General features: G+C 41.8%; 1 protein-coding gene across 2 annotated transcripts in view; it reads right to left on the reverse strand.

Annotated features, from left to right (window-relative positions):
* Positions 1-25730, reverse strand: part of SLC47A2 (solute carrier family 47 member 2) — a 45963-nt gene extending 20233 nt beyond the window's left edge. Inside the window, exons 1-13 of one of the 2 annotated variants that reach the window (XM_045290810.1) lie at positions 25574-25730; positions 24161-24250; positions 23172-23240; positions 22007-22155; positions 21305-21347; positions 17794-17838; positions 17353-17450; positions 16708-16805; positions 15629-15742; positions 14769-14836; positions 13788-13896; positions 12928-13003; positions 12218-12287 (exon numbers count right to left, since the gene is read on the reverse strand). In XM_045290810.1, coding sequence (XP_045146745.1) covers positions 12218-12287; positions 12928-13003; positions 13788-13896; positions 14769-14836; positions 15629-15742; positions 16708-16805; positions 17353-17450; positions 17794-17838; positions 21305-21347; positions 22007-22155; positions 23172-23240; positions 24161-24250; positions 25574-25696 — 1152 coding nt within the window. In that variant the 5' untranslated portion in view covers positions 25697-25730. Of the gene's footprint in view, positions 1-12217; positions 12288-12927; positions 13004-13787; positions 13897-14768; positions 14837-15628; positions 15743-16707; positions 16806-17352; positions 17451-17793; positions 17839-21304; positions 21348-22006; positions 22156-23171; positions 23241-24160; positions 24263-25573 lie in introns of both variants that reach the window. The other variant, XM_004703048.2, reaches the window with a different exon arrangement.
* Positions 25731-26787: the final 1057 nt, after the last annotated feature.

The following is a 26787-nucleotide window of genomic DNA, read 5'->3' on the forward strand; positions in this document are numbered from 1 at the left end:
AAAATTATAGAACATTGTTGAAAAAAATTAAATACCACCTAAATAATGTGAAGCTATAGAATGTCCATGGTTTGTAAGATTTAATATAGTTAAGATTTAAACACTGTGGAAATAAATCTATGGAATCAGCATAATTCTTATCAAAAGTCCAACTGTCTTTTATGCAGTCATGGAAAAGCCACTTCTCAAATTCTTAAGGAATTATAAAGGGCCCCAAATAAACAAAGCAATCTTGAAAGGAAGAATGAAGCAAGTAACCTCACACTTCCTAATTTCAAACCGTCTAATAAAGCAACAGCAATCAAGATAGTGTGGTACTGGTATAAAAATTAAAAATGCCAATGAAATCAAATTGAGAATTGAAAACCCAGAAATAAATCTGTAACCAATGATTTTCAACAAGATTGTAAAGTCCATTCAATATTAAAGAGTACTTTCTTCAACAAGGGATGCTTAGACAGCTAAGTCACCAGATGAAAAAGAATGAAGTTAGACTTACAACTCACATCATATATGAAAATTAACTTAAAATGGTTAAATGACCTAAACATAGAACTAAGACTATGAAACTCATAAAATAATAGAGGTAAAGCTTTAGCAGGAATTCTTAGATACAACACCAAATGCATGAGCAACAAAAGACAAATTAAGTAGGGTTTTATCAAAATTTTCTAAAAATAGCCCTTTTGTGCAACAAAAAAACTATCACAAGAGCAAAGCGATAACCTAAAGAATTGGAGCTAATAGCTGGTAATCATATAATGAGTTTTAATATTCTAAACCCAAATAACCAAAAGACAAATAGCTCATTTTAAAAATGGACAAAGACAGGCTACTGGACCCATGGCATGTGTCCTTCTAATCCAGTCCTGTAAGCAAAGAGGTACAGAGCTTGCCTAGCATCCATGAAAACCCAAAAGATTTATACAAAGAAAACTCCAGAACACTATTACAAAAAACCAAGAGTGACCTCAACAAGTGCACATGGATTGGAAGACTCAATATACTAAAGATGCCAGTTCTGTCCAAGGCAGTATATAAGTTTAATGCTATCCTGATACAAATATCATCATCCTTCTTCAAAGAATTGGAAAAACTGATTATCAACTTCATACGGAGGGGGGAGTAGCCCAGAATTAGCAGAGAACTCCTCAAGAAGAAGGACTAAGTGGGAGAACTCTCTCTACCTGACTTTAGTACCTACTATACAGCCACAGTGGTCAAAACAGTGTGGTACTGGTTTAATGACAGATATTCTGACCAAAGGAAAAGAACTGAAAACCCAAAAATCAAAACATCAGCATACAAACAACTGATTTTTGATAAGGCCCCCCCAAAAAACAAATGGAAAGCAGATGCCCTCTTCAACAAGTTGTGCTGGAAAAAATGGAGATCTACCTGCAGAAAATTGAAGCAAGACCCTCACCTCACTCCATGCACAAGAATAAACTCAACGTGGATCACAAACCTTGAGGAGAAACCACAAAATATTAGGGCCATTAATGAGGGAATTGGGACAAACCTGAGAACCTCAACGCAGGGGATACCATATATACTCCTGTATAAGCCGAGTTTATCAGTACATGTTTTTGTAGTTTTTGTGGTAAAATTAGGTGCCTCGGCTGATATTCAGGTTGGCTTATATACGAGTATATACGGTACATAGGCTATTGGAAATAAGGAAGGACACAAATACAGAGCTGTCACAAATTGATAAGGAAGATATACTGAAGATAAAACACCTGCGTACATTGAAAGAATTCACTGAGAGTAATGAGAGTCCACAGGCTGGGAAGACATCTTTAGCAATGACATGTCAGACAAAGGCCTTATTACTAAAATCTACAATACTTTGCAAACTTACAATAAGAAAAAAAAACCTAACTGCCCACTGAGGAAGTGGGCAAAGGACCTGAACAGAAGTTTCAAAAAGGCAGAAATCCCAATGGCTAATAAACACATGAAAAAAATGTTCATGGTCATTAGCAAGAAGATAAATGCAAATCAAAACAGCTATGAGATACTACTTCACACCCTCAAAGACAGCCCAATTCAAAAAATCAGAAGGCAAAAAGTGTTGGAGTGGTTATGGTGAGATAGGAACTCTTATCCACTGCTGGTGGACCTGTAGGTATGTACAGCCACTATGGAAATCGATTTGGCGATTTCTAAAACAGATGGAAATTGAGCTACCATACAACCCAGCAATTCCCCTACTCAGCATATACCCAGAGGAGGCAAGAAACAAATCATGGCCAGACATCTGTACTCCAATGTTCATCACAGCACAATTCACAATTGCAAGGAGTTGGAAATAACTCAAATTTCCATCAATAGATGAATGGATAAAAAAACTATGGTACATACATACGATGGAGTATTACACATCCCTAAAAGCAGTGATGAACACATGAAGCACATTGACGCATGGGAAGAACTGGAGGAAATTTTGCTAAGTAAAGTAAGCCAAGAACAAAAGGACAAATACAACATGAGTCCACTTAGGTAAGCTTAAAAAAAATGGGGCATAGGGGAAAAGCCACTATATACATATATTCCTGGGGTGAGGTTCAGGTACTATGGCAGGGGCCAAGCCCAATCTAGGGATACATATAGCAGCCAACTAAATAAGAGGGGGAAAGAAAGAGAGAGAGGAAAAAAAAGACATGGGTGAAGGGGGGGGGCGGGGCAGGGCACTAACCCACCAAGGGGAGGTTAGTGCTTCTGTCTCCACAGGAGAGAGGAAGAGGAAAGAGAGAGCAGGCTTCAACATGATGCATCAAGATGTGAATACAACATACTGGCGTGTACCAGGGAACCAATAGAGAGGCTGGCCTCAATCCCAACTACGTGGACACCTTCCCCCCCACCCCCACCCCAGAAGAATGCACTTCAGAAGACAGCACTGAAGCTACAGCTTGGGGAGAGGGGCACATCTGATCAGAGCACACGGGAGAAATGAAGAGGGACAGAGGGAGAGGAAGACATCCTGCTTCACCAAGCACCAAGGATGATATTCCTTCTCGGAGCAGACAACAAACAGAGAGGACCATAGGGCTGGGCCCACCCTGAAACACAACATTCCTCACTGAACCATAGCACTGCAGGGGACAACACTGGAGATAAAGTGCAGGAATTGTGCCCAATCTGACCCCATCACACCGGGTTAGAACACTAAGGGCATGAAGCAGAGCAGCAAGGTGAGCAAAATGATGAAATCCCCGGGGAATAACAAAAGTCGACTTTGGAGAGAGTTTCACCCCATCAGATTTGACTGGAAAGCACTTGTAAAAGCCAACAAACAGACTGTGAACTATTTATAGGCTTTTCCATTTTTATCAGTGGCTTGATTTTTGTTGTTATTATTTTGTTTGGGGTTTTGTTGTTGTTATTGTTTTGTTGGTTTGGGCTTCCTTTGTTGTTTTGTTTGGCTTTTCCTGTTTTTTTGCACTTATTAATGTCTCTGAATGTCTATCTAGATAAGATAGGTGGGATAAACAATTTGGAGAAGAAAATAACGGGACCAATGATTCCGGAGATGATTCCGGAGAAGGGAAGGTGGGAGAAAGGAAGTGGGGCGTGGGGAACAAACCCTGGGACAAGGGAACAAAAAGTGAACTATATACAGACCCAATGGAGAGAAGGGCATGGATGCCTAGCGGGGCTTAATCAAGGGCAATGTGACAGCGAGGAATTACTAAACCCAAATGAAGCCCAAACATGATGGTGGGACAAGAGGAAAGTAAAAGGAAATAGAGGAAAGAACCAGGAAGGCAAAGGACATTTACAGAGGTCTAAATACAAGCATGTATATATGTAAATATATTTATATATAACAAGAGGTAAATAGATCTATATACTTATATTTATATGTTAAGAATTAAGGTTTCAGATGGATATTGGGCCTGGACTCAAGTGCTCCCTCAACACAAAAGCACTTTGTTCTAACAATCCAGCATTCTTTGATGCTCACCTTCCTGACACAATCACTGAAGACAAAATGGGTTCATAAGCAAATGTGGTGAAGAAAGCTGATGGTGCCTGGCTATCAAAAGATATAGCATCTGGGGTCTTAAAAGCTTGAAGATAAACAAGTGGCCATCTAGCTGAGAAGAAACAAAGCCCACATGGAAGAAGCACATCAGCCTATGTGATCATGGGGTGTCAATGGGATAAGATATCAGGCATCTAAGACCAGGAACAAAATCAAACCCAATGTGAATGTGTGGGGGGTGGGGGTGGGGGCATGGAGTGGAAACCCAAAGCCCATCTATAGTCAATTGGACATCACCTCACAGAAGGGTCACAAGGAAGATATGAGCCAGTCAGGGTGCAGTATAGCACCAATGAAACCTTTCCTCTAGTTCTTTAATGTTTTCTTCCCCTCACTATCATGACCTCAATTCTACCTTACACATTGGATTAGGCCAGAACATGCACACTGCTACAGATAAGAGCCAGCAACACAGGAAATCCAGGATAGATAAACCCATCCGGGCCAACAATGAGATTAGAAATACCAGGAGGATTAGGGGAATGTAGGGGGAGAAAAGAGGAATTAGTCATAAGGATCAACTTATAACTCCCTCCTAGGGGAACAAAGAATGGAAAAGTGGGTGAAGGGTTACAGAGGACTATGTAAGATATGAAAATAATAATCTATAACTTATCAAGGGTTCAAGAGTGAGGGAGGGGTGAATGAGCTGATATTAGGGGCTCAAGTAGAAAGAAAATGCTTTGAAAATGATGATGGCAGCAGATGTGCAAATGCTTGACACAATGGATGAGATTTAAGAGATTTAAGAGCCCCCAATAAAAGTATTTAATAAAAAAATGCATATCTTAAAAAACACTTTGACAGAGGTCACCTCATTTGTGGTCAGATTTTCAAGATGTGGGGAAGGGGAGATTATTCAGTTGCTGTCATACAAAATTGTGCTAAGGTCACCCCAATCCAACAAACACTCTGACCCCAGTGATGAGGAAATCTTACTGGAAATTCAAGTCAAGATGAGATGAGGGGGGAATGATTCTCTCAGAGAAGGCAATTACAACTCTGCTGATAGGAAAACAGCGAGGTGCAACCTCCCATCAGGAAAAAACAAAACTAAACTAAAACCACTTAACAATGTTTATGTGGAACCCACGGGGAGACTATGCCTGGTACCAGGTTCCTAACTGGAGACTTTTGACTTCGTTTTTATGCAGCCCTTGGTGACCCCGTCCATGTGCTATAGATTACTGGGACCTTAGACAGTGGGGTTTTTAAAAATCATTTTGTTGAGGGTACAACTCTTATCACAATCCATACATACATCCATTGAGTCAAGCACATTTGTACATTTATTGCCCTCATCATTCTCTAGACGGTGTTTTTGAAGTCATACAAACATTAATGGATTCTTGGAGCTATGCCAAGGGAGGTTGGGGGAAATTGGCGAGCTAATAGCATTGGCACCAGAATGAAGAAAACGTTCTAAAACTGATTGTGGTGATGCTTGTACAAGTCTTCTCAACGTAATTGAATTATTTAATTGTATGATATGTGAATTGTATACCAATAAAACTTGAAAAATAAATAAAATGGCCAAAGACTTGAATAGATATTTCTCTAAAGAAGATATTCAAATGACCAAGACACACATGGAAAAATTCTCAACATCATTAGGGAAGGGCAAATCAAAACAAAATGCAATACTATTTCCATTATACTATACTATACTATATACTATAGTATATACATTATACTATAGCCACCAATATAGCTATTGTCAGGAAGAGGAAAATTAAGTGTTGGCAAGGATGCAGGAAAATTGGAACCCTTATGCAATGTTGATGAGAATGCAAAATGTTTAACATTTAGGAAATTATCCTCAAAGTAAAACTTAACCTACCACCAATTCTACTCCTAATATACCTACAAACTTAAAAACAGAAACTCAAGCAGATACTTGTACACCACTATTCATTGCAGCATCATTTATAAAAGCCAAAAGATGGAATGAAAGCAAGTGTCCACCAACAGATGAATGGATAAATAAAATGTAGCATACACGTACAATGGAATATTATTCAATAATAGAGAGAAGTGAAGTTCTGATCCATGCTAGGACATGTATGGATTTTGAAAGCATACTGAGTGAAATAAGTCAGACACAAAAGGATAAGTGATGATCCCATTTATATGAAATATGTAGAACTGGCAAAGCATAGAGAAAAATGCTTATTAGTCTTTACCAAAGACTAGGAGTAAAGAGACTGTAGAGTTACTACTTAAGAGGTACTGTTTGTGTTGGTGAAATTATTTTGGAAACAGGTAGTTGTAATGGTGAATTATAATTAATGTCACTGAATTATGCACTTAAATTATTAAAATGGCAAAATTTTATTACATATATTATACCACAATAAAACAAAAATTAATATATTTTAAAAGGCATCTTCAGATAGAAAATGAAAGAATTTGTTACTAGTAGGAAAGCCTCACAGGAATTTCCAAAGAGAATCATGTAGGATAAAGGTAACACTAAGCTTTAACTTGAATCAACAGGAAAAAATATGTGGGTAAATATTTTTATCAATTATGCAGTTTGATTCTACTTTTCTTTCAACTCCAGACAGTGTAAGATATGACAAAATAATAATTTATAAATTATCAAGGGCTCATGAGGGAGGAGGGAGTGGGGAAGGAGGGGGAAAACTGAGGACCTGATGCCAGGGGCTTAAGTGGAGAGCAAATGTTTTGAGAATGATGAGGGCAATGAATGTACAAATGTGCTTTACACAATTGATGTATGTATGGATTGTGATAAGAATTGTATGATCCCCCAATAAAATGATTTTTTTAAGTCATATGTTTGTAGAAAGTAGTATTTACAACATTATCTTTATATGTGGGCTTATAACAAATAGAAATGTGCTATGTATGATAAAGGAATCCTGGTGGCACAATGGGTAAGCACTCAACTGCTAACTGAAAGGTTTTGGCAGTTCCAATCCACCCCGTGGCTCTTCAGGAAAGCAGACCTGATATTCCATCCCCACTCATAGAGGGTAGTTCTACTTTGTTACACAGGGTGGCTATGAATCAAAATCAAGTTAATGGCACCACCAAAAATAATATAAAAGGGAGTGAAACATGGAGAGAAAGGAGATATATTAAAGTTTTATATATATATATATATATATATATGTATATGTATATATATGTATATGTATATATATATAAGTTATATCATTCTAAAGTAGTTACATATTATAATATTTGGAACAACTAATAAGAAAATAATAGGTAGCGCTTTTTATACCCAGAGGAATTAAAATAGCACAAAAAGTCCCCCTAGACAGGTAGCCATCCTTATCAGAAGAATGAGTCAAATTAGAAGGGAAAGGGAGCAGACACGTGAGGGCGAAGACAAGTGCACGTCCGTTGGTAGAAAGAAGGGAGAACCAACTTCCAAGTGTGTGTGAGGGTATGGGGGGAATGACTAACAATACTTTTAAGAACCCTAAGGAGGGAGTAACCCTGGTAATATGCACCTAATAAGCCACACTGGCCTTCTATACACCCCCTGGGGACACTGAGGCATTGACTCTTGGCACACCAGAGGGATCCAATCTGGAAACTCCACTGCATGAACTGGACTCTGTCTCAAACACACCTGTCACCTGAGGACTTAAGACTGAAAATTCATGGTGTTTGAAGAAGCAGAAGGCAGTTATAACAAGAGTATTAACGGTCGATAGGTGGACAAACATTGACTTAGTACACCACTGCCCTATCTACTGTATTAAGATATGTATATTATTTTTATAAGATATATATTATTTCAGAAGTCATATGATTGACATTGTCAAGGAATATTATTGTAAATTTTGCCTGACACCCACTCCTATTGTTTGTGCAAAGAGCATAAGAATTTATTCTGTACAGGTGAATACTTGGGGTCTTCAAGGTTTGTTTCCAAACAAGCAGCCATCTAAGTGAGATGTCATCTAAGTCCAAATGGAAGAGGCACACCAACATCTGTGACTCAAGGATTGTGAATCATATAATCCAAAGCCGAAGGCGGGAATAGTATCAGAGCCCATATTGTGAGATTCTAGTTTGCAGAAGGCTATGGATGACAGTGGATACTCAGGATACATTTGTGAGATCTACATAGGAAATAAGCCTCTGGTGATTTCCCTCTATCCATACTGGAGGTATGAGATATTGATTACCACACAAAGAGTATTGAAGAGATGACTGTTGGAGATCAAAATTACAAATCTTATTTGAATGGTTAAAACCTTGTCACTTGATCCCCCATCTGATACACGATGAGCCTAATCTGTTTTGTTTTGTTTTACAATTTGGGGTTAATTCTGATGTACTTTGTCATTGTGGATAGCCTTCTTGAATTTTTGTTATGTTTTTCAGTCTATGAAACCCAAGATCGATGAACCTATGGAGACAACAAATAGAGTAAGGGTTCCTGGGGGTATAGTGTTGGGAAAGGGGTATCAAGGAATTCAAGAAGAAAGAAAATGTTTTGAAACTGATTGTAGTAGCAATTGTACAATCCTGATTGATTGTATGGAATGATATGATATTTGTATTATCTACCAATAAAATGGCTTTGAAAAAAGTTACATTATTTTTAAAATAGCACACAAAAATATATTATAACTTATACAAGGCAGTAAATGAGAAAAAGAGGAATTAAAATAATGATATAAATAGAAAACAAATAGTAAAATGACAATTTTACCCAACTATATCAATAATTACATAGAATGTGAATGAGTTAAGCTCCTTCTGCAAAAGGCTCTTATTGTCACATTGCATCAAACAGTTAGATCAACAATATGCTCCTTCTAATAAGAGTACCTTAGATTCAAAGTCATACTAAGAAAACAATAATAGTAAGAAAGTTGGAGTGGCTCTATACCAAAATATAAACCCTAAGATAAAAAGTGTTGCTAGATATGAAAAGAGACATTTCATTTAACACAAAGGTCAGTAAATAAATAAATATACATAATTATAAATGAACACACCCTTTTTAGTAGAAGAGCCTAAATTGAAAGCAAAAATTGAAAAGAGAAACTGACAAGTATAATAACTGAGGATTTCAGTACCTCATTCTCAATAAAAAAAAAAATAAGACAGAAAACTCAGCAAGGATATATGACTATGAATAATGCTATTAGCCCACTTGGCTTCATTGGCATTTATAGCACATCCTACCTAATTTCAGCAGAACGTACATTCTTTACAAGCATCCATATAACATTATCCAGGATAGATCTATGCTAGACCACACTCTCGCTGCCATCAAGTCAATTCTTACTCAAAAGAACCCTATAAGACAGGATAGAACTGTCCCTGTGAGCTTCCAAGACTGCATACTCTATAGGGAAGTAGAAACTCTCCTCTTGCCCTTGCGGAGCAGCAGTTTCAAACTGCCCAGTGGGTAATCCACTATGCTGCCATGGCTCCAACCATGCTATCGCATAGCAAGTCTTAATATATTTTGAAAGATTGAACTTATACAAAATGTTTTTTTATCTTAATCTTGTTTTTAATTAAAAGATTATTTTGTTGGGGAGGCTCTTACAGCTCTTGTAACAATCCGTACATCAATTGTATCAAGCATATTTGTACATATGTTCCCATCATTATTTTCTAGACATTTACTTTCTATTGAGCCCTTGTTTCTTGATAGCAATAGAATTAAATTATATATATACATCACCAAAAAATCCGGAGAAACTCCAAATAATTTTAAATTAAATAATACACTTTTAAATATTTCATAGACCAAAGAATAAATTGCAAGGGAACATTTAAGTCTTTTTAAAAGCATGAAAGAAAAACAGAGCTTTATAAGATGCAGCAAAAGCAATGTTCAGGGGGGCATATATAGCTTTAAATCACCCCTCAGAAAAGAGGGACCCCTGGTGGTGTAGTGGTTACACATCGGGCTGCAAACTGCAAACGCTGGTTGTTTGAAACCACCAGCACCTCTGCAGGAGAAAGAGTGGGCTTTCTCTCCAGTAAACAGGCACAGTCTTGTCAACCTACAAGGGGCATTTCTACCCTATCCTACAGCATCACTGAGTCGATATTGGCTCAATGCAAGTGAAGGGTTTTTGTTTCTTTGTTTGTGTATGTCAGAAAAGAAGATCTGAAATCAATCACCTAAGCTTCCACTTAAACAAACTAGAAGAGAGATATCATTTCCACGGACTGGAAACCTCAATATTACTGAGATTTCAGTTCTCCCAAAATGGATCTAAAGATTCAATAGCGTTCTGATGAAATCCTATTGGCTTTTATGTAGTGATTGACAAGTTGACCCTAAGGTCTCTTAGAGCCACTGCAAGGGTCCTGCAGGAAGAAATGCAATTTTGAAAAAAAAAAAAAAGAAAGAAAGAAAAAATTAATGTGAGAAAATTTGTACTAATTTCAAAGCTTACTATAAAAGTATATGAAGACACATACCTACACAAAGACTTTTATATGAATGTTCATTGCCTATTAGTCATAATGACCTCATACTTAAAACAACAAATAGATAGAAGACCAAATTGTAGTCTGTCCATACAATGGAATAGTGTTCAGCTGTAAATGGAGTATTAATGTATGAAATGTGCATCAATGAACCTCAAAAATATTATACTAAGACTGCATATTATATGATTCAATTTATATAAGCTGTTTAGAAAAGGCCATTTATATGTTGCTTAGAAAAGGCAAATTCATACCGACAGAAGCAAATTAGTGGTTACCTGAAACTGGAGATGGGATCAGGGATTGTCTACAATACAGGCTACAGGGAGTTTTTGGAGGCGATTAGCAATATTCTTAGAGTGGATTGTGAGGATAGTTATACAGACTGGATTAACTAAAAATAATCATACACTTAAAATGCATGAATTTACGACATGTAAATTATACCTGATTAAGCTATAAAATATGAAATAAAATAAAGTCCATGTAAAACATAAATTAAGAATCAAATAGAACAACCATGAAGAAAATTGGCAGAATGTTGCTATGTAAGCTACAAGAGTCCATAAATTTGCTTTATGAATTTTCCAGGAGCCAAAGTGAGCAGACAGGTGCTGTTCATTGAAGGAGTGATTTTTGTTTGCTCCCTTTGATCCAGGCCCCATTCATGGCATCATATGCACAACAGAACATAACACTACCTAGCCCTGCTCCATCCTCACCAATGGTTGCAGATTAGACCCATAGGATCCATAGGGTTTTCATAGGCTGATTTTCAGAAGTAGATCACTCATCTTTTCTTCTTAGTCTGTTTTAGTCTGGGAACTTTACTGCAACCTGTTCAACATCATAACAACACCCACGTCTCCACTGATGACTGCACATGAGGTGTTTGGGTTGGGAATCACACCTGGGTCTTCTACCTAGAAGGCAAGCTTTCTACCACTGAACAACCCCTGCTCCCACTGAAGGGGAGAACATTCTTAAGTCCTTGAGAAATGCAAAGCTAGTCCAGTTTTAAATTATGAAGGAAATTTCTCACCTGGCTTTATCTTGACGCTAGAGAAAAAACATGAATAGTGTCCTTTACGACATCTTGTTAAAAATATCCTATGACAAATTCAGCAATTGTTGTTATTAGGTGTAATAATGGTCTCTCTAAAATAGTTTCTTTTGATGTTCTTTGATAAAAGCTATGAATATGATACCAAAACATAGCCCAGAAAAAGCCATTCTGGTGAAACTAAGAACACGTGGACCAACATTGTTTGCTGAATCATCAGCTTGGTACAAAGGTAAACCTAGACTATTTAGAGAATTGGCTGGAGTTCTTAGAGTGCTTTAGAAAAATCCTTCATAAATATAATTTCTCTGAACCAGATTTTATATGCGCTGACGACAATTATTGCTCTTCCTCCTTTTAACCCTGCAAGGAAAGCCTGGAGTTTTGTGTTGCTAATTAAAGGCATATCCCTATACAGGGTAGTTTTTGGATTTTAGGCATCACCTGATACATTACTAAAGAATTCCTATAACTAAGGTAGGAGTCATATGATTTCAAATTATGCATGGAAAATTATAGATTAGCACTGTATTTTTATGTCTTGCATTTTTCTTTTTAAAAATTCATATCACTTAAATTTATATGAAATGAGACCTGCAAGGGAACACAGAGTCATGGGCTCTGGTGGTCAGGCTTTGGATCACAGTGGTACTCACACAGATGGCTTCAAAGACATGGAAGATGATGTAAATGGGCAAGAGCTGGTTCACCAGATTAATGACTTCTCTGCAGAAGAAGTGGGAAAGGACACTCAGTTGGAGTACTAAGAAAATACTTTAACTTTAGCTACCCATTAACATCCCTCTTTTTACAACCAGGAGCCCTGGGTAGTGTAAATCGTTAAGATGGTAAAAGCTAACCTAAAGTCTGGAGTTTCCAGTCCACCCACAGGTGCCATGGAAGAAAGGCCCAGCAATCAACATCTGAAAAATCAGCCTTGTAAATTGTACAGATCACACTTCAACTCTGACACGCCAGAAGCTGGAGCTTCTTGATAGCAATTGGTTTTCATTCTTCCCCATATTTTTATAGTGGAAGTCATTTCCCTCATGCAAACATAACTGACACCCCTAGGTTATATCTCTAGGATCCACATAGTAAACTCCAGAAGCCCCTCCCCCACAACATTAGCTACTACTCTTAAATTAGACAAATAGTGGAGGATAGGGCTTGGGTGTGCAAATATTAGGTGACTGCACCATGCAGGGCCCTAAAGATGTTGGCTTTCTCCCAGTTTGAACAAATCTGAATTATTCTTGCTTCCTATAGACCCAATACCCAGTCAGGTGTGGACCCAGGCTCTGAGAACCAGCTGGGAACCACACTGACAGTTTCCAGGAATCTGTTATGAAACTTGATTACCTACTCATCATTGGTAAAAATATGCCCCAGCTTATTTTTCAGGATGCTCAACAGGATGCCCATGACCAAAGAAGTGCCAACTGAAAGAGAAAAGGGAACAGTGTTGATAGAATCAAACCAAAAAGAAGCCCAACTTAGATCAGATGGATCAGTGCAAATCTCCCAAGCCCACTACACTAAGGAGTTTTAATCACAGAAGCTAATGCAGTACGTATTCATTCAGATTAAGACATACACTGTTTGGCAGTTATCCTGGAAGAGTATCATATAAGATGTCTTTACTGCATCTTCAATATCACCTGGTGACTTGGTAGAAATATACATTTTTGGTTAGATGTCGAACTACTAAATCTGAACTCTGCTGAATGAGGCTCTCCCAGAAATTCCAAGGCAGACTGATGCTTGAGAACCACTGCTCTCCACAGATGAGCTTGTCTGAATCTATTAATAACAAAAAGCAGAGCCATGACATTGGGGAACATAGCAGGTTCTAAGCTCATAGGTATACTTGGGAAGTCAGGCTTGCAGAAAATAAAGTCATGGTTTTGTTCACAGCGGAAGCTGAACTGATAGGCTGTCCTCACTACATTTCAAGAGTCTCAGAAGCAGGGTAGGGGTGTGGAGGAGACAAGGCAAGCGGGAGAGACATATATTTGGGTCTGCCTTTTGGGGCCTACCTTCTAGAACTGAGTACTTTGGGAGAGAAACATATGTCATCTTCCCATCAGTGGTGGCTGTTCTAGGTTGGATTGTATGGGCAGCATGTGTGGAAGGTTGGATCTCTGGATCCAATGTGCCAGACTTTCCTTTGTTCAGGCCCTTGACCCACTCATGCAATTTCTTACAAGGAGATCTCCCACCCACCTACACAGAGTACACCTGAGATGGCTGACCGCTTTGCTTGCACAGTGTCTGCAGCTCCAAGAGCTGTCCCAACTCGGACACAGACTGCGATGCTGAGTCCCATTGGAATCTAGACCAGAGATAAGAAAATGCTGTCAGTAGAGCCTGGCCAGAGGGAGAGAGGAGAGCAGGTTGGTATGAGCAGAGGTCATTTCTTGTTGCAGATGGAATGGCAGTGAGGTTTGAGGTGGGGAGGGTTTGTGGGGCTACCCTGTGTGACTTACAGACTCATTCCCTCTCCAACCCCATCCTACTCATTTCATCAGAAACCTCACATGAACGTCAGCCATGAAACTAAAATAAATATGTTGCCAGAAATGCAGGAATCATGTGAATGTGGTCTTGCATATATCAGAAAAGCTCGATAAGGAAGAAAAAGTTGAGTTGAAATAATGTATTAAAAAATAAGAATGATCTGATAAATTAGTTTTGTAAATGCAGGTTTTGACTAATCCTTTGCAAAAATCAGGGATCACTAGCTCAATACTCTCAGGATTCGGGCAGAAGATGCCCATCTGAGAAAGTGCGGGGCAGGGATTGCTGTCTCTCAGCTCTGGCATACTGGGTGTCAAGAACTTGAGCCCATCCCGACATAGATTTTCACTTTTTAAAAAGAAAAGTCAAATACTCAGATTGTTGTGTGATAACTCCAAATTTGTAAGTGATGTTAACGATTTTTATAAATTTTACTGTCATGTGAATTGAAGATGACACTTCTATGTGCCACCTATGCACAAGGATGGGTTTCAACCAAGCAGATCCTGAACCTGAGCATTTAGGAGGTGGAAGGGGATCACTTAACCTGAGGCACCTGATAATCTTCAGGGAGAATTTCAGAGGGGTCCTTCAGGAGACAAATTTGCCCTGTGTTTTAACAGTCTACCCTCTAATGATCAATAAAGGTTGGGATAGAGGCTTTATGAAGACCAGAAGAACTCTCACCATGTATGTCACTGTGGCCACCTCATAGATGACGGCCTGAGCAGAGAGGTCCAGCACGCTGAGCAGGCCTGTTGGTGTGGGGGAGTGAGGAGCAGAAGGCAAATCCATGAGCCAAAGGTGATGAGGGATCCATTGCTCTCGTCAGTCATGTGCTGGCCTACCCTTTGAGGAGGAGCCCAGAGTCTGGGCTGATATATATGTATATATATATATATATATATATATGTTTTGTTATCATATAATCACAGTCTGGGCTTATATATATATATATGTATATATATCAGTTTTGTTATAATATAATCCACATCTGAGTGTCTTAGACTTGCTATCAATTTTAGGTAACTTTGGACAATTTGGCTTACCCTTGGGATTCAATTTTATCATTGGTAAATGGGGCCAGGAGTTAGACTGGCAGGTCTCTAGGGATGGTTTCAGGCTAGGCTTTTTAATTTTTAACTTTCAGGATGTTTCAGATCTGTGCCAAGATAAATAAAAAGCACAAGGTGAGAGCTCCACACTCATCCAGCCCTCATTGCTAGACACCCTCTAGTCATTCCCTCCCTCACTCTTTCCCTGACTCAGTCGGTTTTCACAGAGGCCCACATGCTGCCAAGTCTAGTGCTGGCTTGTGCTTTCTGCCCAGAGATAGAAGATGGAAGACAGTGCACAATCCTGCCTTCAGAGAACTCCCAGCCCGTTGGGGGAAATGAGGTGAATAATAAGCTGATTGAGCACCATCAGCAGAGCTGTTGTGGAACCTGCCTGTGGACTCAGACTGTGAACTATTGATCTAGGGCAAAGGGTTTCTGGCCTGGGAAGGCATCTACATTTGGTGTCCCACCCTGTGCTCTTCCACATACCCATGAGGAGGCTCCCGATCTCGTATGCCCACCACTCGATGCACATCATGAACATGCTGGGGATGGCCAGGGAGAAGAAGGAACCCCAGTCTTGCAGACACTGGCTGGACCAGCCTAGGAACAAAAGCCTGGAAGCTGAGCAGCAGCCAACCACAGACTAGGCACCTGCTACCACGGAGAGCAGAGGTTCAAGCACTTGTCATGTTACACATGGGGACAGCTGACCTGGGAGCTGCTGATGGGGTGGGCAGAGGAGGAGGATATACGAGGCACAGGTCAGAGGCCTCCTGGCCAGAAGCAGAGCAAGATGAGAGGGCAACTGAGGACTAGGAAGGGTAAGGATTATCACTCACCATCCTGCTCCTCAATACTGTGGGGCCTAAGGCAATACCCTATCCTCTCGTCTGAAAACCTAGAGGCTAGTCTCCATCCTGCCTTCCCTGAAATGCTGTTGCAGGATAGTCTGAGGTCAACGATGATGAAGGATTTTCAAAATAGCTAGGGCAGCACAGAGTAAGAGAGGGTTGTAGGTCTGAAGGACTCCATAAGTTTTCCAGGCCCCAGGTCTTGGAGGAGCTCACATTCAACAGTCAGCTCTCAAGAGGCAACAAAATGCAATGCTCAGATCCCAAGACCCGAGAACCCAGCAGGTTCAAGTCCATGTGCCACCATTTAGGACATGTGATATGTTAATTAAAATTATTTAACCTCACTATGTCTCCATTTTCTCAATATAAGATGGGGAGATTTCAAACAAGGCAAGGAATATCAGGCACTCAACATGCTGCTGACACTTAGGATTTCTGCCTGTATGATTCCATTGATCAACAGTATGGGAAGCTCACAGGGCCAGCTTTGTCTGGTGAATCCAGTTTCACTCTGTCCCCAGCAAGGCTTTGCACTATTTGGACAGTGCCTGGAGCAGACCCTGGACCTCCAAGGGTGTGGATGATAGGGGCTGAGTAAGCAGGGAGGAGGGAAATCGAAAGGGAAATGGAGACTGACCAGAGATAAGGACTGGGTCCTCTACCTGGGTAGTGCCCACTCTCTAGTCTAGTGCGAGTGTCCTTCACACATACCTGCCCATGTCTCCAGGTAGAGCTTCTTAAGTACAATGTAGAGAAAGAGGAAAATGGTCTGCATAAACTGGGAGATGGTATTGGCATAAGCAGAGCCCCTAGAAAGGAGGGAAGACAGGCTGTGACAGGCTGCCCGAAGTCAGCCTTTGTCTTCTGGAGCCGATGCTGCCCTTCCTGTGGGATGAGAGTGGTTACCCAGCCCCAGCTAGCATGGGGCAGCAAGTCTCTAGAGTTGACCTTATCTGATAGCCAGTGGGTCTCTGGGCCTGCAGTGCTACACAGACAACAATTACCACCTTCTCTTGGGGACAAGTCTTTAGAGGCCACAACTTGTTAGTATCTCCTGGTGGGCTGATTGCAGAGGATGGTGGAGTGGTCCATTCCCTTTCTTTCTGATGGGGACAGTCTTCCTCGTACCTGATTGGCCCACATTAGAAGTGCTACAGTGCACCTGAGGACCAGCAAACCCCCTCCCCATGGTCTCTCCCACTTAAGGACAGCATAGAAACCTCCTACAAGTCCTTGTCTTGGATGAGGAAATGGTAGTGACTGTCTTCTGCCTGCAATATGAAGCTCAGTGGGCAGCTCTCCCTGACCGGGTCCTTCAGGTCACAATGCCCTGTGCCCATGTTAGGAGGTACTTACTTGACCCCCAAGTTCATCACAGAAACCAGGGCATAGTTGGCCAAGACATTTATACAGTTCCCCACAATGCCACTGAGGACTTCAGGCCAGATGATCCCCTGAAAAAAAATGAAGTTTGGCCACTGGGATGAGGCCACATGTAACCTCTGTTCGTTAAATGGAAAAGGCTTCCTTGCTAAGGTGTGGGTAGGACTGGGGGAATGTGAACCAGGCCAGGCATGTCAATTTTGTAGCAAGCTGAGGAGGACATGCTGCTTCTTGCTGGTCAGGACATGCGATGGTAGACTAGAAGTGACGAGAGCCTTTCTCCTCTGATAGGTTGCATGTGGGAAGTGAGTAGGCATACAGGTGTTCATCCTGTCCCACTTATTTGGAAGTGGGTTGCGAACCAAGGAGTGTGCTGTGAGGGGTGGAGCGTCTCCTCCAGTCAGAGACCTGTACCTGATTTTGCAAATATTTTGCCAGCAGGCAGTAGAGAAAAATTGCCTGTATAAAAAAGAAAGAACAATCAAATCAACAAATAACAACAAACCCAGACTAACATTAACAGACATTTCTTTCCTGGATAGATACCCAAATTTGGTACCCTAGGGTAGGACCAGAGATCAGGTGCTGGGACCTGTTTGTATGTGAAGGCTCCTTGGGTCTCCAGTTCTGCTTTGTCAATGAGGTAATAGCAGGCAAAGTATGTGGTTCTAAGAGACAAAATTTGGAGTCTGAGAACATTTGGTCAGCCACAGACAACAGGGCTGTTTTGGGTTGCTAAGTGGGGATTCTCACAGGGAGTTGACACTCCTCTCAGCTCGGGAAGCTGATGAGGAGGGGAGAAAACAAGATGGGGCTTACTCAGAGAAGAGCCACTGGAGCCTGAATCCACAGGCTGTGCGGGAGATATGCTGCCTCTTGTAGTCAGACGTGGGGCAGCAGACTAAAATTGATCTGCAATAAAGACCTGGAGGTCTAATTCCAAAAATCCATCCACTGAAAGCCTCACAGAATATAATTCTACACAGACATGTGGGATCACGATGATTCGGAGTCTACTCAACAGCAAGTGGAAATGTGTATGTGTGTGTTAACATATGCATACACACGCCACCTAAACTTGATATTGGGAAGTACTTCAAGTGTATTCCAGGAGGTTCATGTGTTAGGCAAACATTATGCAAGTATTATTAGTCATTGTAATTGTTTTTACTGGCAATTAAAAATGTCAATTTCATTTTATGGCAGAGACTTGTTTTGATTAAGGAAGACAGATAATGTTATCTTTATAGGACAACTTCCCTGATCCAATTCCAGTGACTCTGTTTGACAGGATACCACTCTCCTGGCCTGAAGAACCAAAGTATGGCTTATAGGGAAAGCATTCTCTTCCGGTGGTCTCCATAAGATACTGAAGGCATTAATAGCTGACTGGGCCCCACAGATGACCGAATCTTGGCCTTTCAGACAGATAGATGTGGTTGGGGTATACCCAGCCAGCCAAGGCCTGCTCACGTTTCGGTTCACCTGACCCATTTCCTCCTCAAGAACTTTGCTTCTGGTGTGAAGGAAGCTACAACTCAAAAAACACTCACTGCCACCAAGTTGATTCTGACTCAGAACAACCCTATAAGACTGGGCGGAACTGATCCTGTGAGTTTCTGAGATCATCACACTTTATGGGAAGAAAAAGCCTCATCTTGTTCCCATGGAGAAGCTGGTGGTTTTGAACTGCTGACCTTATGGTTAGCAGGTCAGCTACTGAACACTAAACATTACCCAGGCCCCTAAGGAAGCTAAAGGGCTGCTGCTATTGCAGAGATAGGAAGATGAGTATGAATTATCTGTCATCAGTACTGCCATATATTAACCTGTATCATTATATTACAGACAATCAAACAGTATAATTTTAGGTTCCATAAGAGTCTTATGAATGACTTTCAGACTAGAAAACCCAGGAATGAACCCAAATATACGCATTGTTTATGAATTTATAATTTAACAAATTAATGTAGAAAAAGAGAATATTCGACCCTGAGCATAAGGAAAAAAATTAAGTTTATAAATTGAAAGTATCAAAAGTGTATCAAAGTAGCCTTAGATTTAAAAACAGAAACAATAAGAGTCTTTTTTAATAGACAAATACCTATATACTCTCTCTTGCAATAATTTTTCAAAACTCATCAAGGACAGACATCAAAAAAGCATAAACAAAATGACTTAATGACTCAATTACTTACGAAATAAATGTTTTTAAATTAAAAATACTTTAAAATTTTACAGTAAATTGACAAACTGAAAACTACTTGTAGCATATCGGACAATGGGCTAAAAAAGTACTTAATGAGAATTAAATATTTAGAGAAAGACTAATCCAAAGGAAGCAAAGGAAATGGACCACAGAAATAGTTCATGGAAAACATTCAATTTCATTATACTATAAGAAACACACTGGATGAATGTATGGATTGTGATAAGAGATGTAAGAGCCCCCAGTAAAAGTATTTGATGAAAAATAACGAAATACACATTAAATTAATTTCTTTCAAACTGGTTTTTTAAAAAGGAAAATACCCCATGCTGCTGTTGGGAAAGGGAGGCCTTCACACATTCCTGATACGTAAAACTTGGTGCACTTGTATAAAAAGTCATTGATCAAATACTTCCAATACTATGTCTTAAGGAAATCATTAGGAATGCCCACCAAGGTTTTTCAACAATATTTATCACAATCTCGCTTATAATAGTGATACTGAAAACAACTCAAATAATTTTGGCATAACTACATGACACCTGACACAACAATATATAAGGCAATGTTAGGTAGACTTTCAAACTGATATAGGAACCCTGGTGGCTGTCGTGGTTCTGCAGGTGAGCTGTGATCCACAAGATCAACAGTTAGAACCGCCCCGCTGGAGAAAGATGGGCTTTCTACTACCATAAAGAGTCACAGTCTCGGAAACTCACAGGGGCAGTTCTACGCTGTCCTCTGGGGTCGCTATGAGTTGGCACCGACAAGATGACAATGAGTTTGTTTTTGTTTGAAAATTGACATTGTTGAAGGCCATTTAATCATATCACATGATTAATGGCATATCGTATCTGGAAATAAGCGTCTCAGAATACAATAGTGATTACATATCAAACTGGGTGTGTATAGGAATGTGTTTAAATACACACCGATGACTAGAAGCAATCCTGGGAAAAATAAATGTTCTCTCTGAATGGTAGGATTACTTTTTGAAACCTACTGCCTTTAAACCAATTCTGACTTGTTGACTCATGTGTTACGGAGTACTTCTGCTTTATAGGGGTTCTTGGAAAATCTTAATGGAAGTAGCCAGTCATTTCTCCTCTCGAGCTGCTGGATAGGTTTGAACCACCAGCCTTTCAGCAACCAGCAAAGAACAAACCTCTTGCAGCATCTGTGGATCTTAATACAATTATAGGTGACTTGAAAATTTTCATCCCCATGCTTTCCAAATTTTCCCCAGTGGAAAAAAAACAAAAAACAAACAAACTCCCTGCCCTTGAATCCATGCCAACTCATAGCAACCTTATAGGACCAGGTAAAACTGCCCTGGTGCGTGTGCAAGACTATAATTGTTTATGGGAGTAGAAAGCCCTGGTTTTCTCCCGCAGAGGGGCTGATGGTTTTGAACTGGCAGCCTTGTGGATGGCAGCCCAATGCAACCACTATGCCACCTGGAGTCCAGTAAACAGCTTTCTAATCAGAAGAAAGGGCTGTGTCAATTTTTAAATCCAATTTGTGGCAACTGGATTCATTAATTGGAATCCATTGCCCTACCACGTCAACTTTTCTCAGGGGCCCACAGAAGTGCCATTGGTCTGAGAGAGGACTCCAGAGCAGAAAGATGGAAAAGCAGAAAGGCAAAATTCTGATCAGGATCATCCCTGCCTCTTCTCGCAGGAGAAGAAAAAGTCCAGCGATGGAGCCACTTACAGGAAGTGCTGGGATAAAAATCGTCACGTAGTCCTGCGTTAATCTGCAAAAGAAGATGCATGGAAAAGACAGATTTTCTTCAGCTCTGACTTGTGTGACTGGGGGACTGGCTGCTGCCCAAGGGACTCCCTGGGCACCCAGTTTGAGAAGAGGACTTACAAACATGGCCTTACAAACATGGCCAAAGCAGTTAGAGGCTGCTGCTTGCTACCAGATGCTAGAAAGTGCTAGGAGCTGGTGCCCAGTGCACCTGGGCTCATGAGTAGAGAATTTGATATATCATAACATGTAGCTTGTAAGGAGCATAAAAATGTGATATTTTATCACGAACTAGCCAAGAGAAGTGTATGTGATATGAAATGAGCATGGCATCACAGTGAGAGGGTGTTTCTGTATTCAATAATAGACTATCCTCAGAAATGGCTCAGATCTCTTCCACCTTGGGAATATGAGGTATCGGGCACACTTCATTTCTTCAGAAAGCATGGATTTGGTATGTTCCATAACACAATTACAAATCACAAGACATTTGTCTACTTCGGTAACTCTTTTGTCCCCTGTTGGTCACCAATGGAGCAGCATTCTATAGCATCAGATACTGCACTTGGAAAGACTTTTGGCTGAGAGAGGCAAGGACCTATAAAGTGAGCTACCCCTAGATTTCCGGCCCCAGATTTTCCAGAGTTCAAGGCGGGAACATACCTGGACACTGCTGGGTCCTGCCTGAGGAGCAGCAAGAGCTGTTGGGTATTGAGGAAAAGTGCCCAGCAGGGAAGGCAAGAAAGCAGCAAGATGATCGTGCCCCTCTGCAAGATGACGCCCACGTGCTTCTTGTTCGGGCTGCCGAAGCTCTGCAAAACAGAGCTGGTCAGGCCAGGCCAGCGCTGCTCACCCCCACCTCCTGCGCCCACCCTGGTGCACCCCTTCTGGGGGTGTTTAGTGAAAATCCTAGCTGTGCCCACCAGACACAAGTGTACTGGTGCATGCCAGTGGGAGAGCAACAGTGGGTGTGTGTCCATTCAGTGCACTACGTGGTGATAGTGGTGGACCTGTTGACTTCAACTACAGGCAGCCCTGTGTGTGCAGTCAAAAGTATTTCAGAGGGCTTTGAAGGCTGACAACTTTCACGAGCAGTGGGAAAGGCCTGGCACCATAACTTGGGCAGCTACCAGCAACAATATCTCTGTGCCCTTCGACTGTCCACCACATTGTCTCCACTGTTCTTCGAAAGTGTGTAATGAGGATGATAATATTCATTCCACATTGCAATTAAGGTCAGTGAAGCTCAGAGAACAGTTAGTAAGCCAGGACAGAAGCCACCGGGTCCCTACAATGCTGCACTGGGTACCCAGAGCCTTTAAAGAACTGAGCCCTGCCTGCTTTGTGGCCCACTGCAGGGTAAGTACCCCATGCTCAGACAGGAGCAAGCAGGAAGGTCCCATCCTGTGTCTTCCTGTCTGACACAATGCCACATGTAGGCAGTTAAATGGCACAGAGGTGGAGAGGGCGTGGGGTATAATGATGAATGAGAAAGTGAATCAACCATGCTGGTCCCCTTCCCTTTTTTTTTTCTTTTCTCGATGATTTCCACTGAGACAACAGGCCAGGTAACGGTTACTATGCCTTTCTTCTCCACAACTCCTCTTCCCAGCCAACTGGTCTTGCAGAGGGTCAAGCCAACCCTTGATCACTGCCTGGATGGAGATGGGGCAGCTGACCCCAGGGTCCATCTGCAATACTAAGACTCAAGGTACAGAAGGGGAAAGAGAGGCTTTCGGGGGGCCCTCCTCCCACTGTTCCTGCAGTATTTGTAGGCACTGCTCTTGCCTTACCTAACTATCTGCCTGTCTCTGGGATGTTCTCCTACCTGCGACATTAAGGTGTCACACGCTGACGCCAAGCCAAATCCCACAGACACGCCGCAGACATTGACAAACTGGAGCCATTCACGGGAGGAAAAAGAAGGGTTTGTCAGGTTCGTACTTAAGAAAAGACTCATCATCTGGGGTGACATCGGGTTGAATGGACATTGGGGAAATTATCACAGGAAGTGTAGTGGTTACGTGTTGGGCTGTGATACACAAGGTCGGCGGTTTGAAACTACCAGCTGCTCCTTGGGAGAAAGGGCTTTCTCCTCTCATAAACAGTTACAGTTTTGGAAACCTGCAGGGGACTGGCTGAGTTGGCATTAACTTGAGTCACAGGAGGATAGATGGTGTCTGAGGAACATCTGAATGCAACTGAGCCTGGCACCTTCCCTCTGACTGTTCTTTTTTGTTTGTTTGTTTGTTTGTTTGTTTTTAGAGAGTGAGCGAGTGAGTGAGTGAGAGTAAGAGAGTGAGTTAAGAGAGTAAGTGAGTGAGAAAGAGAGTGAGTGAGAGTGAGAGAGTGAGTGAGTGAGAGAAAGAGTGTGAATGAGTAAGAGAGTAAGAGTGAATGAGTGAGTGAGTAAGAGAGTGAATGAGTGAGTGAGAGAGTAAGTCAGTCAGTGAGTCAGTAAATGAGAGTGAGTGAGAGTGTGAGAGAGTGAGTAAGAGAGTAAGAGTGAGTGAGTTAGAGAGTGAGTGAGTGAGAGTGTGTAAGAGAGTGAGTGTGTGAGAGAGTGAGTAAGAGAGTGAGAGAGTGAGTGAGTGAGAGTGTGTGAGAGAGTGAGTAAGAGAGTGAGAGAGTGAGTGAGTGAGTGAGAGTGAGTGAGTGAGTGAGTGAGAGAGTGAGAGTCTCCTCTGACTGTTCTAATGTGCTATGCCTTCTTAGACAAAACTCTCCCTACTTCTGGACTGCATCTGTCTGAGCCACACTACTTGACTCACTCCGTGGCTCAACAGCAGGCCCTCTTTGGGGCTGGCAGATACTCACGGCCACTGCCAGGGTCACAGACGCCAACTCCAACTTGCCCAGGTGCCCGCAGAACACCGTGCTCACCACATAGATCAGGAAGGACAGCATCTGGAACAGGAACTAGGGGCAGCCGAGGGATCAATCAAGCCAGTTGGCCCCACATGTAAGCTAAGGTGACCAGACATCCGCTTTTGGCGGGACAGTCCCAATTTTTAACAATTTTTCCCGCGTCCCGCAGCATTTTAAAAAACTCCTGATTTTTGGAAAGAATGCACGACAAGTTAGAGTATACAGTATTCGGCTGCCATGTGGCTATTTCGCCAGGATATGAGTTTTATCAATGGTGTCCCGCTTTTGTCCCGCTTTAAAAATGTTAAAATCTGGTCACCTTAATGTAAGCCCCTGCATGTAACATTTCTGCTGCTCAAGGGAGACCCCCAAACCTCATCCTGCTCAGTCCTGCTTCTTGGCCCAGCAAAGACCCCATTACACTCAGCTCTCATAGCCCAGTCCCTTCCTCAAGGTTAGTGGGCAAGAATCTTCTCTGTGCTTCCAAGTTTTTCCCAAGGGTTATCACTGCAGGGTTCTTTCACAAACATTACCACTCGCTGGGCAAACATTCCTCTACCCAGAGTCAGACCTGGAAATCAAGCAGTGCGGCTCAGGCTTGCAAGGAGCAAGGGCTGAAGCCAGGAGACCTCTACCCTGCTCTCATCCCACTTCCAGCAGCAGTCTGATCTTAATTTATCCTTATACCCCTGGGCTTCCGCTTCCTCCTTTCAAACCATGACAACCCATGGGAAGCACTTTGCACAGTACTCAGCACACATTTTGCTATGAGCATTTTTGCACTACTAGTGCTATCATGAATATAACAAAGTGGAGAATTGGATTGGATTGGATTGGATTAATAAAGAGTGCCACAAAATACATCAGAATCAGCAATATAATTTATAGATGATTATAGTAGAGATGGATTTCTTTCTTCTAACTTTGGATGTTGTCTAAAATTTTTACAGAAAACATATATTTATTACCCTTATGATCAAAAATATACATATAAGACAATTTTCACTTGAAAACAGGATGGACAAAGGCTCTTTCTCCCCTGATGGAGAGATCTACATGTTTAGGGCATCAGTGAATCCCAGTCACCCTCTTGGAATATTTTGCACGAGACTTTTCATGGATTTCTAGCTCCTTCTGAGCAGGGCTCAGGACATCTGCCACTCTGCCACCCAGGCACTGTCCTTGGCCTATAGGGGCCATATTTCTATCACCAGCTCAAGGATGGGGGCGTGGTCAGACACCAGCATCGACAGTCTCTAGGGACAGTTGTGAGCAGTCCCTGGCACATTCCTGTGTCTTGCCTGGGCAGCAGCTGCCCTCCTGCTCAATAGCCCTGCTGCTTCTCCAACCCCACCTCCTTACCAAGGGTCCGGAAAGGACAAAGAGCGACCTTGCCTCAGCCACAAAACCCACAGGGAACAGCACGCAGAAGGAGGGGCACCAGTGCCTGTGGGCTGAGGGCCCTGTCTCCTGGAGGTTGTTCATCTCAAGCTGGATTTGACCACTCTGTGGGCTGGAACTCTCTCCCAGTCAGTTTTGTGCAGTTAACCAAGGCTTCTCTGACCACCAACCCATGTCACTTGCAGCCTGGTTAATGAGTAAAGGGTGGAAGGAGGTGGAGAGGCAGAAAGGCGGGGAAGGAAAGGGGAGGTCACAGGGGGTAGCCATGATAGCTGATGGGACTTACCCTGCCTCTTGGGAGCACATTGTGACCCCAACCACAGAGCGAGATGACCTTGAGGGGGCACAAGATAGAGTCACCTAGACAAGTATGTACTGTGACTCTATCTGCTCACCCATAGCTGGCAGTCCTTGGAAGAGGAGTTGGACTTTGTTTCCTGCACATGACATTTCTAATTTTTTAAAATCATTTTATTGGGGCTCATGTAATTCATCACAATACATAGATCAATTGTGTAGAGCACACCTATACATTTGTTGCGCTCATCATTCCCAAAATTTGCTTTCTTCTTGGGTTCCCGGAATCAGCTCATTTTCCTCTTTTCCCCTCCCCTCCCCCATGAACCCTAATAATTTATAAATTATTATTATATTTTATCTTACACTGCCCGGCGTCTCCCTTCACCCACCCCTCTGCTGCCCATCCCCCAGAGAGGAGGTTATATGTAGATCACTGTTATCAATTCCCCCTTTCTACCCCACCCTTCCCTCCTGGTATCACCACTGTCACCCCTGGTCCTTAGGGGTTCATCTGTCCTTGATTCCCTGCGTTTCCAGTTCCCATCTGTACCACTGTGCATCCTCTGGTCTAACCAGGTTTGCGAGGCAGAATTGGGGTCATGCTGGGGGAGGAAGCATCTAAGAACTATAGGAAGGTTGTGGGTTTCATTATTGTATACTGAACCCTAAGTGACTCATCTCCTCCCCACCACTCCTCTGCAGGGTATGTCTAGTTGTCTACAGATGGGCATTGGATCCCCATCATGTGCCACCCTCATTGACGAGGATATGATTCCCCTCCCCGCCCCCACCTTTGGTGTTTGAAGCCTGGTCCCTTCGGCCCTTCATGATCACACATGTTGGTGTGCTGCTTCCATGTGGGCTTTGTTGCTTCT

Source organism: Echinops telfairi, unplaced genomic scaffold (assembly GCF_000313985.2).
Source record: "Echinops telfairi isolate 266 unplaced genomic scaffold, ASM31398v2 ScPeMD7_57;HRSCAF=196, whole genome shotgun sequence".
In the NCBI taxonomy this organism is placed as follows: Eukaryota; Metazoa; Chordata; class Mammalia; order Afrosoricida; family Tenrecidae; genus Echinops; species Echinops telfairi.